This window comes from Saimiri boliviensis, chromosome 6 (assembly GCF_048565385.1).
Source record: "Saimiri boliviensis isolate mSaiBol1 chromosome 6, mSaiBol1.pri, whole genome shotgun sequence".
Lineage (NCBI taxonomy): Eukaryota > Metazoa > Chordata > Mammalia > Primates > Cebidae > Saimiri > Saimiri boliviensis.
The window spans coordinates 12,290,974-12,305,580 of record NC_133454.1 but is presented as its reverse complement, the minus strand read 5'-3'; the positions used below and the strand labels follow the sequence as shown (position 1 = coordinate 12,305,580).

The 14,607-nt window shown below is 37.2% G+C and overlaps 1 protein-coding gene across 3 annotated transcripts in view; it reads right to left on the bottom strand.

The window, feature by feature from the left end:
* NOX4 (NADPH oxidase 4) overlaps positions 1-12,936 on the bottom strand; it is a 152,569-nt gene extending 139,633 nt beyond the window's left edge. The window contains exons 1-2 of one of the 3 annotated variants that reach the window (XM_074400356.1): positions 12,874-12,936; positions 11,439-11,534 (exon numbers count right to left, since the gene is read on the bottom strand). In XM_074400356.1, coding sequence (XP_074256457.1) covers positions 11,439-11,519 — 81 coding nt within the window. In that variant the 5' untranslated portion in view covers positions 11,520-11,534; positions 12,874-12,936. Of the gene's footprint in view, positions 1-11,438; positions 11,535-12,165; positions 12,680-12,873 lie in introns of those variants that run through there. The other 2 variants (XM_003935083.4, XM_010345653.3) reach the window with 2 other exon arrangements.
* Between the last annotated feature and the right edge of the window lie 1,671 nt (positions 12,937-14,607).

The following is a 14,607-nucleotide window of genomic DNA, read 5'->3' as shown; positions in this document are numbered from 1 at the left end:
GCAACTAATTGTGAGCTTAAACATTTTTTAAAATTCTAATTAAGAAAATAATACATACTGTCTTTGGAAAAATATTTTTTAATATAACTTCAAAATGCATGCTTTGCTCTAAACTAGAAGGTATTTTCTCTTAGCTGTTGGAAATTTTATAATCATTTTATAATCATTAACAAATGTTTTTAAATAGATTTCAACTTCAAAACAGTCTTAACTCCAAAGATGTTTTCTGAAAGAAACAAGTCTTAGCATTGTCATAAATTTGTCTACTGTAACTTGCCATTAGGATGAAGGAAATTAACACTTTTTGAGGGCCTTACACTCATTTCTTCCTCAGCTTGGTTAATCTTTTCCTCTCTTTCCCTGCTCCTCTTTCCCCCTCACCCCTGCCAACAATCCTATAGGTGATAATATTAGGATGTTAAACTAAACACAGGTTAAACTAAATTGTTGTTTTTGTGAGTCAAAATGTTTCTATATTGAAATGCTCATATCGTTCAATTAATAATGCAAATCTCAGTTGAAAACTGAGGAAATTGAGGATTTCAAAGTTTTAATAATTCACTTAAACATATATTTGTTAGGAGGTGAAGCTGAGATTTCAACTTAAATAAATTTTCCAGAAATTCATGTTCTTTTCATGATATCATGCCACTCCCATTGATATTCGCAACTTTTCACAGATGTTACCATAGTTGCTATTTGAGCTGATAGACATTACGTGCTCAGGAAAAGGTGACCGAAAACACTTGATTTTAACAAGAATCAGAATGATGATCACAAAGAACTTTAACAAATTAACTTTCATATATCTAAAATTTGTACACTGAACAAAATTTATTTCTCCAAGCATGACACATTCAAGATTTAAACCCATTACAAGTCTAAGACTAAACTCTTCCAAGATTTACATTTGACTCATTCTTTCACTCTTAAATGTTTTTAAAATGTACAAAATCAAAATAGTAAAACAGTTAGTTCAGTGATAGTTTCTACACAGTCCAAGCCAATCTCCAACTCTGGAGAATAATCACTTGATCCAATGGGTTTAAGGCTACAGTGAACTATGATCATGCCTGTGAATAGCCACTGTACTGCAGCCTGATCAATATAATGAGATCCCTGTTTTGTTTTGTTTTGTTTTGTTTTGTTTTGTTTAAAAAAAAAAAAAAAAGGAAAATGTGGCCAAAGAAAAATTAGCCAGAAATAAAATTACTCTCATCCTACCTCCTAAGTATTCTCAATAGGTGGTTATTTTCTTGTTCTACAACTTTCTCACCTTATGAGATCCATCCTCACCCTCCTTGAAACCCATGCTTTCATATAAGGTGGAGTAGCAGGGATTTTATTCAGGACAAGTTGTTAAAGGAAAAGCACATAAAGGAAGGCATATTGGGGTAGAAAGAAGCTCACAAAGAGAATCATAAGTATAGCATGGGGATAAAAGAAACTTCTTTGGATCACTGCCACTCCAAATCCCCAGACCAGACCTGAGCTTTGTATGATCACATTAAATGAGATTATTTGCAATTTGAAATCAGGTATTCAAAAATCCGATCATAAAGAGATATAGTCATAAAGGCATTCCATATAATATTTTCTTAATTATACCCTGTTGTTAAAATGCCTCCATCAGAAAAAAAAAAAAACACCTCAGCTATATAAAATTGTTTTGCTTCAGTTAAATCACTCATATCTTCTTCCCTTAAAATTTATCAGACCTCTGAAAGTCTTGATATGTGTCTGGAGACCTTGAACAGTCCTTTCATGGATTCCCATATCCATGGAAATGGAAGAACCATTGTCATATTCAACTTTCCAATTTCTAAAGATGAACACAATTTCTACTGAATGAACAAACTTCTTCTTTCCTTTACTTACTTTTTCGTTAGTCTCATTATTAGAACTGAAAATAAGCTACTTTTCACTAGACACTAACTTTTTATCACATTGCTTGAGTTTTATTATATCACAAAGTTGAACATCCCTAGGATATGCGTCTAGCAATCACATAGACTTACTCCCTACCTATGTAATTTGTTCTTTCAATTGTCCCTTGGCATATGCATGGGGCTGGTTCCAGGATCCCAGCATGTACCAAGATATTCAAAATATTCAATGTGCATATTCAAGTGTCCCAGTGGGCCCCATGGAACTATCCTCTAGGAAAAGTAGGTCCTTAGTATATGTGGGTTTCATATCCTGCAAATCCACGTTTGGTTGAAAACAATATGCATGTAACTGGACTTGCCCAGTTCAAATCTTTGCTGTCATTATATACACTTGTTTTACTATTATTTACAACATCACAGACCTTCATGATCCCACTTCAACAATCAACACTGCAAATGTAAATCATATTGCATGTTAAGGGTTGACTGCGATTTTTTTGGCATAAAGACAAACATCTCATTCCTTTCTTAAAACTTTCCTTAATGAAGTCCAGGGGAACAATGTCATAGAACCATGGCTGAAGCCTTAAAATCTTTGTGAAATGCAAATCAAAACCACATTGAGATACTGTTTCCCTCCAGTTAGAATGGCGATCGTTAAAAAATCTGGAGATAACAGATGCTAAAGAGGATGTGGAGAAACAGGAACACTTTCACACTGTTGGTGGGAGTGTACATTAGTTCAGCCATTGTGGAAGACAGTGTGGCCATGCCTCAAGGATCTACAAATAGAAATTCCACTTGACCCAGCAATCCCATTACTGGGTATATACCCAAAGAACTATAAATCAATCTTTTATAAAGACACATACACACGTATGTTCATTGTGGCACTGTTTATGATAGCAAAGACCTGGAACCAATCCAAATGCCTATCAATGATAGAGTGGACAAAGAAAATGTGTCACATATACACCGTGGAATACTATGCAGCCATAAAAAAAGATGAGCTCATGTCCTAGGGACATGGATGAATCTAGAAACCATCAATCTTAGCAAACTGACACAAGAACAGAAAACGAAACACCGCATGTTCGCACTCATAGGCAGGTGTTGAACACAAGAACACATGGGTACAGGGAAGGGAACATCACACACTGGGGTCTGTTGGGGGCTGGGGAGCTAGGGGAGGTACAGCAGAGAGGGTGGGGAGGTTGAGGAGTGATAACATTGGGAGAAATGCCTGATGTAGGTGATGGGGGCGGAGGCAGCAAACCACCATGGCATGTGTGTACCTATGCAACAATCCTGCAAGATCTGCACATGTACCCCAGAACTTAAAGTACAACTAAAAAAAAAAAAAAAAAAAAAAAAAAAAAAAAAAAAAAAAAACCTTTGTGAAATGATAGGAGACAGAAACAGTACCTAACAACAATCTTTCACACCCATGGAATTTAATTCTTCAAACTACTTTCTTACCTATTAGTTATCATGCTCAACACAATATTCTGAGACAAGGAGAATATTTCTATCATGTTTTCCTCGGGTATAAAACAGTAAGGTGAATTATTGTATGAGGCTGTGAAGGATAAAAGAAGAGGGAGGAAAGAAGACGACTGATATTTTTAGATCTCCTATTATGTAATAGATTTCATGTTAGGTACTTATAATCAATGAGAAAATTGCTTACAAATTACATTCTTTAGCTTTCTCTTAAGAATAGAACCTACCTTGTAGAATAGTGGAGACTGTAGCAAAGAACATGTCAGGAACTTGGCACAATGTCAGGCCCATGAAAAGACTGCAATGAAAGCTAGCTCTAAGTTATTATTATTATTTATCTTAATTTCCTTTAAAATTTACAATAATCTGAGATAGGCAGTTTATCTAATTTATCTTTTGAAAACTCCAAGATTCAATGAAAATTAATAAAAAGTGTTGCATAATGTTTTATTGAATGAAATGCATTCCACTCAAACTAAAATTCCACCCAACAATCATAGCCAAACTGCCACAAACTTTGTGCCAATAACAAATAGCAGCAAATAGCCTCTCTCTCTCTCTAGAGGATCAGGGAGGCAGCCAGAGGTCAACTAAAGGACTGAAGGTAACATGTTCCAACTGACCAGCAGACATGCAACCTCATCATCAAACATCCATTTATTAAGCACCCGTGAGCCCTGAAATAATAGAACAAAGGGTAAATCTCTGTCCTAGATGTCATCTCACATGCTCAGCATCTGTATGCTCAGCAAATCCCTTCTATCTTTATGCCTCTGAATTCTTTTTAACATACATATACACACACACATATATGCATATATAAAAAATATGATATTACCATTTGGTACTAGTCATAGTATTGATGCCAGTAATACTAATTACCATTATTCAATATTTGTAGTAACAGTTACCAATTCACTGAGTGCCTATGTACCAAGTGTTAAGCATTTCACCTGCATTTTCTCATGTTATCCTTACATCTAACTGAAGAGTACGGTGTAAGCCCTATTTTATGAGTAGAGTTTACACCTAGGCTGAGAGAAGTATGTAAAAATCACAAAGGGACAGAAATGCTTAACCACAATTCAAACTCATATCCATGTAGCTCCAAAGCCCATGACCTTTTCAGTAAGAAATTGTAATTATTTTTGTCTCCAGAATTACCAAGACGATTTGAAAATCAGTTTTATGATAAATACAATGCTTAGCATGATGGACATGAAGAAACACTGATCAGGAGTTAGAAGACCTACAATCCACATTCAGCTTTGCACTGAGCATAAATAAAGCATTTAATTATATGAATTTTTCTATCAAATGGAATAAATGGACTAGAGCAGGCCACAGCTCTACAGGCTTCTGTCCCTCCAGGCTGAGTGTTGCCCAGGAGAAAGTATACACAACTATGACTAGAACTAGAACTACAACGACTACGACTATTATTGGCCTCAACAGTTTGTAAGGTAATGTAGTTACTCAGTGTTCACTAATTCCTTTTCTGGGAGTCATTTCCCTGAAATCATACTCTTGATGCCAAGATCTATAAAATCAAAATAAAATACTGACACTGCTCCTCCTAGGTGCGAATTTATCTGATTTTCTTCTTTGGGGTCATGGAGGGAATAAAGGTTTGTGTAAGTGCATGTTTAAAATAGTTGTAGGGTGGAGATAAGAATAATGCACTACAAACCTCTGAGGAGGAATATTGCAACACCTTCTTAAAAGGGCCTAGGAAGGGCCCTTGTGCTATGTCATTCTAGAATGCTACTGCTCAGCTGGACTTCTACAATTAAGGAGAAAAAAACTACATTAACCTCAAATTAATTTCTCAGAATGCATGCTTAGCTTCCAAAGGAAGACTGACAAAGTTGGTAGATGTACCAAATTGAACTTACCTCACAATGTGACTGTATTTGAACACAATCTTTAAAGGGGTAATGAAGGTTAAATGAGGTCATTGGGATAGGCCCTAATCCAATATGACTGGTGTCCTTATAAGAAGAGATTAAGACACAGACACACAGAAGGAAGGCCATGTAAAGACACTGAAACAAAAGAGCCAATTATAAGCCAAGGAGAAAGGTCCTCAGAAGAAACCAACCCTGCCAACACCTTCATCTTGGACTTCTAGCTTCCAGAACTGTGAAGAAATTTCTTTCCTTTAAACCTGTGGTTTAAAGGAAATTATAATATAATTTTATCAAAGAAATATAACTCATATAACCTGTCAATAAACAGGAAGAAACTGTTTAAACCTGTGGTTTAAAGGAAAGTCTGTGGTACTTTGTTATGGCTGCCCTAGAAAACTAACAAAGTTCACCTCATATATAAGTTAAACAAGTGCACCTCATATATAAGAATAATACATATATTCTTACCTTTACTTCTGATCGAGTACTTCTTAACGAATGCAAAAATACACTAACATGCAGAGGGAAACACATACAAACAATATATTCAGAGCCACCATGGCAAAATGTATAAGGACCTTAGATAAGACTACAGAATTCCAGGTTCTAACAATGTTTCAGCACCTCACCAGGAGAACAGAGTGGTTGAGAGCACGGTCTTCAGTTTCAGACAGATGTGGGCTCAACCTGGGCTTCTCTATTAGTTAGCTATGTAACCTAACTACTCAAGAAAGTTACCTAACCACTCAGAATCTCAGTTTCGCAATTCTATCAAAAGCAAATAGTTGCTAATCTAAGTTTCTCAATTCTATAAAAAGCAATAATTCCTATCTTCTACAATTGTTACAAGGATTCAATTAAATATAAGGATTAAATGGGATTACAAAAGCAAGGGGCCAAGAACTGTTTCTGACACATCATATATAATCAATAAATGGTAACAGTTGCTATTAAGTTGAACCATATAAAATGGCTGATATTTGACTGTTTTTGATCTATCAAAATGGCAATTCTATATAGTTCAACCTAATATTAATGTTGCAAAGAGATTACAGAGCACAATGGCTCACAACACAAATTTGGTCAACAGACACATAGATAAAGAAAACATGGTATATATACACAATGGGATACTACTCAGCTTTACAAAAAAGAAAGAAATCCTGTCATTTGTGACAACATGAATGAACCTGATGGACATCAAGTAAAGTAAAATAAGCTAGGCACAGAAAGACTAGATGATTTTACTTACATGACTTTACTTACATGTGGAATCTGGAAAAGAATCTAACTGAATTCACAGAAGTAGAGAGTAGAATGGTAGTTGGTGGAGGTAGGTGGTGGTTGGGTAGATGTTAGTCAAAGGATATAAAATTTCAGATAGAATAAGTTCAGGAGATCTATTACACAACATGGTGACTATAGTTTATTACAATATGTTATACTCTTGAAAATTGCTAAGAGAGTAGATTGTGTATTTTTATCACAAAAAATGATTAGTATGTAAGGTAATATACATGGTAATTAGCTCAACTTAGCCATTCCACAATATACACGTATTTCAAAATATCACGTGGTACACAATAAATACAATTTGCATTTGTCAATTAAAAGTTTATAAAACAAGCATACAAGTTCTGGAAACAGGATCTTTAGGCTAGAGTCCTGTCTCTGTCCCTCACTAGCAAGTTATAGAACCCCTCTAATTCAATTTCTCAGCTATAAAGCAAAAACTTGAAAGCATGCCCTCCATCATATGGATGAGAGAATTAATCAGTTCAAAGCTCTTAGACTAATGTCTAGCATTAGCCAGCTCTCACTGAGTATAATCTGTTATTGATATTAATAATATCATTCATAAAAAATGAAGATTTGACTATCTGTCATTCATTCTAACTTCCAATTCTATGCAGTTTGGAATGATACTGATGAAAGAGAATTACACAGTTGACATTTAGCTATCTAACAAATGGGTTAAACATTGAGCCTTAGAATTCTGATAAATATTGTGAAATAGTCTCAAACAAGTATAACACTAAAAATATATTTTTTCTTGAGGGTAAATTAATCATTTTCCTTAACTTCTTAATTTAACTTCTTAAATTGCTAGACATTTTAAAGTATCATTTCACCTAAAACGTAAGGCTAGTAATCCATACAGTGTGGGGTTTTAAATATTCTTGCATATGTTCATACAGTTGTTCATTACAGCAGGTTAATATTGGACTAACGAGGAGAATAGACTAAATAGTGGCCAAGCCACTAATTCAGTAGGTGACAGTGAACAAATCACTTCAATCTCATTTTTCTATTTTGGAAAATGAAAAGTTATCTAAGTAAAGATGCCAAAGTTCCCTTCCAAGTCTAAAATTCTGTGAATCGCTATCTATTGGAAATAGATGAAGAATATAATATAATTTCATCAAGAAATATAACCCATTTCACCTGTCAATAAACAGGAAGAAATTGTTTCTAAACAGCAGAATGTTAAATAATACTAACTAAAAATGTCACCTGAATTGGAACCATAACATGTGCCTGAGCAACTCTAGCTAATGACTTTTATAAAGTCTGTACAATTAAGAGTTAATGACCACATCTCTTCTGAAATTAAGAGGAGGGATACATTCATTCTCAGCAGAATTAAAGCAGCCCAGACCAGCTGTGAAACCAATACTGACTTAAAATCCTAGGTCCATCTGTCCAGAGACTCTAGTCTCTGACCTTAAAGAATTCACATGACATCAGATGTCTGTAAAGTGTTATGATATAACTTCCAGGACTCTTGAGAAGGTAAATTAGTTAATGTTTCTAACTGATAATGATTGACTAAAGAAAGATAATCCTGCTGTTTCACTAGAAAGTATCTGAATGCTCATAACTTTCTTCTAGAAAGCATAGGTACTTCAGTAAAAGTTAAAAAAAAAAAAAGGTTCAGGATTACACAGCAGATCGAAAACAATATTTGTGAATAAAAGCAAAATTAAAATTAAAATCTCATCATGATACCATGAAAATAACTAGTTTGAAATTGAATAGTTTGGAGGGAAAAAAATACATATTTATATATGTATATATGAATGATATATTTATTTTTATATGAATACGTACATATAAAAATGGGCAGTTTAAATCAAAACACTGTCTACAGGAGCTCTTGAATTCATGGTTATCTGTTTTGAGTTGTGTTGTATATATATATATATATATATATGTGTGTGTGTTCATATATATACACACACATGAGTTGTGTATATATATATTTATAAATATATATACATATACATATATATATATGAAACATTTATCAAAAAAAATCCCCTTAATTGGAACCATAAGATGTGTCTGAGCAACTCTAGCCATATGGGACTACTCATAACCTGATGTCTCTTTTACTGCCTGGTTAGTTGGCTATATATTATTAAAATCAATGCCACTGGCTTCTTTCTCCTTTCTCAAGTTATATGCATATATAACTAAGACACAATGAATCTGGTATCATAAAATCATTCTCTTTTCAAGTAAAAATATTTATGGGAATTATATGATATTCTTTAATAATTAAAATGTGAAAAACACAATTCAAAACAAGTAAACATGAATTCAAGAGCTCCTGTAGACAGTGTTTTGAATTAAACTGCCCCAATATTTAAAAAAACAAAAAATAGAAAACTACATTTCTGAGAGTTGAACACAACCTACTACTACTTTCTATAAAGTGCAAGCAACTACACTTTCCATTCCTTGAAAATAAATAAATAAAAACAGACTTAATCTTAAGCAACAAATGAAGTCCTTTATTTTAAAGGTTGTTACGGGAGAGTGGAGCAGGTTATTATTTGGTTTGTTTGTTCACTTGTTTGAGTGCTCGTTTTAGCTTCTCTCAATAAATTTGTTTTTCCTCAACTAATTTTAAGATTAAAAAACTCACAACATGTGACAAATGAACATGGCGAGGAAGTGCACAGTCTGATTAGCACATTAACTCAGGCACAATAAACCAGCCGTGACCACGTTGCCTCCAGTCTGGATCAGACCAGTCTGGGGAAGGATAATCATGATGAGAACCCCCAACAAAACATATTAATCCCAATGTTATTTTATCTTCCAACAACTAACATCTTATTTTTTCTGTCAATCGTATGTAACTTTTTTACTCTTTAATTTTAATCTGAGAACAGTAACCTAGAAATAAAAATGGATATTCTAGTTCTGAGAAGTAAACACTTTCACCTTCATTCTCAAAGGTTCCCACCCTCAGAAAACTCAGATGAGACAGAAGTCACAGAGATTTTTATGGTTCTATACCAATAATGTTTATTTATTTTAAAAGGAGGATCTAGCCGAGTCACCCAGGCTGGAGTGCAGTGGCCCAATCATAGCTCACTGTAGCCTCCAAACTACTGGCTTCAAGCAATCCTCCTGCCTCAGACTTCCAAGTAGCGGCAGACACATGACTGTGCCATCACACCCAGCTAATATATATATATATATATATATATATATATATATATATATATATACACACACACACACACACATACATACACACGTGTGTGTGTGTGTGTGTATGTGTGTGTATATCTGTAGAGATGGGGTCTCACTTTATTGCTCAGGCTAGTCTCAAACTCCTGGCTTCAAGTGATGCTTCCACCTCAGCCTCCCAAACCAAAAATTTTTATAGTTCCACAACTTCCCATCCATTGACAGTTCCTGCTTAGTAGAGGAGGAGCAAGAGGACTATCCATATCCTGATGTCTCTTTTATTGCCTGGTTACTTGGGTATATATTATTAAAATCAATGCCACTGGCTTCTTTTTCCTTTTTTTAATGTATTACTGAAAAACTTTAAATTAGGTATATTACTTGCACTTTGATAAGTCATCGGACCCCATTTGATAAGTCAGCAGACCTCATGGGAGACCAGCCTGGCCAACATGGTGAAACACCATGTCTACTAAAAATACAAAAATTAGCCAGGCGTCCTGGTGTAGGTCTGTAGTCCCAGCTACTCGGGAGGCTGAGGCAGAATTGCTTGAACCCAGCAATCAAAGGCTGCAGTGAGCTGAGATCACGCCATTGCACTCTAGCCTGGGTGTCACAGCAAGACTGTCTCCAAAAAAAAAAAAAAAAAAAGAAAGAAAGAAAAAAGAAAAGAAAAGAAAATGCAATCTCCTTGTACAAAGCAATATGCCCTAAGTGACACTATCTTCTGTTAAGCAGTCAAATTAGAAGGGGATGGAAAGGAAGAATGAAATCAGAAACATCATAGAAAAGAAAAAAGAATATTAACATAAATCAGAAAAAAAAAGTTTTGCCCAGTGTCTTTCTTATACTATACTAGAACACTGGGATATTATCAGCCACTAACCCAAGGCAACCACTGAGAACTGCCCAGAAAGAAAAACCCTAGTACTTTGTGAGAGTTGTCAGTAACAGCAAACAGTGCAGAAGTCCTCTGGATAAGCTCATGAGCAGGCTAAAAGCACTGATAAAGTGTAAACTAAAAGCTTGTCATTGGTTGGTCCTCCTGGTGAATCAGATCCTTCAGGGTACTTAGCAAACCAGCAATAGGTAGCAACTTTTTTTTTCTTTCTTTTTTTCTTTCGTTTTTGAGACGGAGTCTTGCTCTGCTGCCGAGGATAGCGTGCAATGGCGTGATTTCGGCTCACTGATACCTCTGCCTCGCGGGTTCAAGAAATTCCCCGCCTCAGCCTCCTGAGTAGCTGGGATTTCAGGCGCCCACCACCACGCTTGGCTAATGTTTGTACTTTTAGTAGAGACATCGAACTCCTGACCTCATGATCCACTCACCTTGGCCTCCCAAAGTGCTGGGATTACAGGTGTGAGCTGCCGTGCCTGGCCAAGTAGCAACTTTTTTAAGGCACCAATAACCTCGTCTGGCAGGTTCATTCATTTCACTTCAGCTGATACTACCTCCAGTTCTTGGGAGAGTCAATCTTTTTAACTTGTACAAGTATGAATGATAAATCAAGAAAATGTGATCACTTTAGAGAACAGCAAATATTTCTAAAGTGAACAGCGCACATTTCTTTAAGGAATGGAACTGACCAAACCTGTAGCAATGTCTGCCAGTGTTAAACCGATTCCAGCAAATCATCCAAGTTCAACTTACCCCCAACATCTGGTGGAGGTAGTGATATTCTGGCCCTTGGTTATACAGCAAGAAGGTTTTCCAGAAAAGCAGGACATTCATGGAGAGCCAGATGAGCTAAACCAAATAGACGTGAGGGACAGAAAACAAAAATGAAAAATAATCATTACCTGATGAATAGAAACCACAGGTAAATTCCCTGGACACAGAGCTTTCAATGAAACCTAAAATCAGTAACTGCAGAAAGCATTTTCAATTAACCAGCAAGCTGAAAACCACTCAGAGGAAAACAAATCTGACTTTACCCAGCCCTTTCACCTGAGACTAAGCATTTGGGTTCCAAATAGGTCTCCTAAATGATTTATAGCTATTCCCTACCATACCAAATGAGATTAAGAAATTAGTGACATCACCGTATTCCAAGCAAACAGAAGTAATCTGGGAAAAGAACAAAGGGAGAAAAGTGTTTAAAGGGTAAAGGAAAAGATGAGTTCACTGAAAATGACCTCTCTTCCTCCACATTTGCTCTCCCGTCAATGTCAGAAAAATTCTCATGCATCTGGGGGACAGGCACGCGGGGGTTGGGGGGTATTCATTGTTATCTCCAGCGTAAAGTTTTGTTAGTTGAGAATGTTCGCATTAAGACGAAACTTCCACTTCCAGCTTCCCACCCATGCACTCTCAGAGAATGAATCAATAACGCGGCAGGACAGAGAAAACGCAAGGAGAGCCTAGCCCGCCATCCTACCAGGCAGAGGTGTTTAACCCCTTCGTTGGCGAGCCAGCTCCTCCAGGACACAGCCATGCCGCCGGCCCCGCTGCGCCGCGCTCCGCGCCCGCCGGCCCAGAAAGGAACGCGCGGCGGCCGGGGCAGCGGTGACAGTGACGGGGCCTGCGGGGCCGCCGAGCGAGGACCGAGGGTCAAAGACTGCGTGGAAGCCCGAAGGCCCGGCGCCAAGCCAGCCCGGGCGGGGTCTGCTCCCCAGAGCCGGGTTTTGCGGGCGCCCTGACTGCGACCCGCGCCGGGTCAGCTGTGGCCACTCCTCGGCCCCGACCCCCAGCGCTCCAGCGCGCGCGGCTGCCCCGGTCTGCTCCGCCGGCCCCTTTGTCTGGGGGAGAGCCTGTTGTTGTGGCTGCTGCCGTTCAGGATGTCCCGGGTGGGAACTTGGAGGCGTCCCCTGCAGCCTCTAGCCCGGCCTGCCAGGCTGCAAAATCCTGACACACATGTGAACGATGACACTCATACTGAAAGTGGGAACCCTCCCCGCCCCCTCGCACACACACCCGTATCTAGTTCTTTTGGACTGGTTATTTTCCCCCAAAAAAGTTCATCTCAAAGAGGCTTGGTAAGGACTTTTGAGCCGGAAACAGCCTTTTGTGTACTAGCTCCCTGTTCTCCAACCTTCCCTCAGCAAATTATCCCACTCTCAAAGGAAAGTCCCCAGACAGCACTTACCTATGGCTTCCCACCAGCCACCAGTTTCTTTATCTTCTTCCCCGCCCATCACATACTGATAAACACCGCTTTAAAACAGTACTGCATAAGAGCCCGGGCAATTAATGGTTAAAGCTGACGTAATTCTTAGGGGCTCTAGGGGAACTTAGATTCACTCTCTTCAGGAATCTTTTTGTTTTACTACCTAGTCTGTTTAGTAGTAATAGGAATCCTCTCAATCCTGTACCAGAGGCCCCGTGAAGAATGAGAAGCCTTTGGAATTGACACAGGTATCTACCCGAACACTGCAAAAAGTCACTATTAGAGAAGAGAGGAAAAAATGTCATTCATATAGAAAAATATCTGATGCAAAATAGATGTCCAAGAAAGGTTTGTCCAATAAACCAAGAACTTTTCCAAATTTAACAAATAATGAGTGACAGAAAAAGTTTACTGCTAGTTGCCTAATGGCTTTTAAACTCTTAAAAAAGAAAAAAAAAATCTTACAACATAGGCCATAGGATTTAATTAAAACTAAATTTTCAAAAAAATACTGCTACTCTCTCTACATGCAATATACTTATTCCAATTAATTTAATGAACTGATTAATGATTGCAGCCCTCAGTTTGCAGTCCTCAGTTTGAAAAATCAAAATGAATCTATATCAAGTCCCAGTTAGACTTCACACAGGTTTCTAATAGATTGTTATTCCTGTTTCATGCATGACCAAATCCAGAAAACTATCCTAAATCTTTCTGAAGTTAGAGAGCATATTATCTATATTACCATTATTTATGAATAATGGTAATACTATGTTTTGTTTTGTTTTGTTTTGTTTTGTTTTGTTTTGTTTTTACCATGTGATACCTAAAGGAGCAGGAAAAGAGCATACAAAGAACCCAAGGAGTCTCACCACTTGAGGGAAGCCAAATTCTGGGATGCTCTGGTGCTCCTAAGCTTTAATTCCAATAGATGGGGGCAGGAGGTTCTTGTCATGAGTTGAGAAGTGTGAAGCAACTGAAGAATAGTAAAATAAAAGGCAATTTTAAAAAGCTCAGAGACTTTCAGAACAACAGCAAAAGTGATAAGAAGACAAAAGATTTAAAAAATGGTTCCAACTCTTAATCATGTACCTACTAAGTACCAGGCCCTGTCTTTGCTACTTCATATACAAAATCTCACTCCATTCTCACAGTAGCCCTCCCTGTGGATGTGAGCACTCTTACTTTGAAGATGAGAAATGGAAGCTAAAAGAGATGAAGAAACTTGCTTGAGGTAAATGAAACTGGGTTTGCTTACAATTAAAACAACCCATAATCAGGTACTTTTGTAAAATTCTTGAGTTCAAGCAATTCTCCTGCCTCAGCCTCCTAAATAGAGTAGCTGAGATTACAGGCATGTGCGAACATGCCCAGCTAATTTTTGTATTTTTCGTAGAGATGGGATTTCACCATGTTGGCCAGGTTAGTCTCGAACTCCTGACCTCAGGTGATCCACCTACCTCGGCCTCCCTAAGTGCTGGGATTACAGGTGTGAGCCACCGAGTCTGGCCAACCAGATTGTTTAATGACAGTAGTTGCTTTTCCCGAACTAGGAAAGGCTACTCTTGAAAGTAATGAGGAGAGATTTCTGTAGCTACATCAGTATTTAAAATATTATAATAAAAATCACACTTTTGCCAGAACAGACTTCATAATAAAAACTCAAATGAAAGATACCTTTGATTTTTGGCTGAAATAATGGTAAGCTAGTAG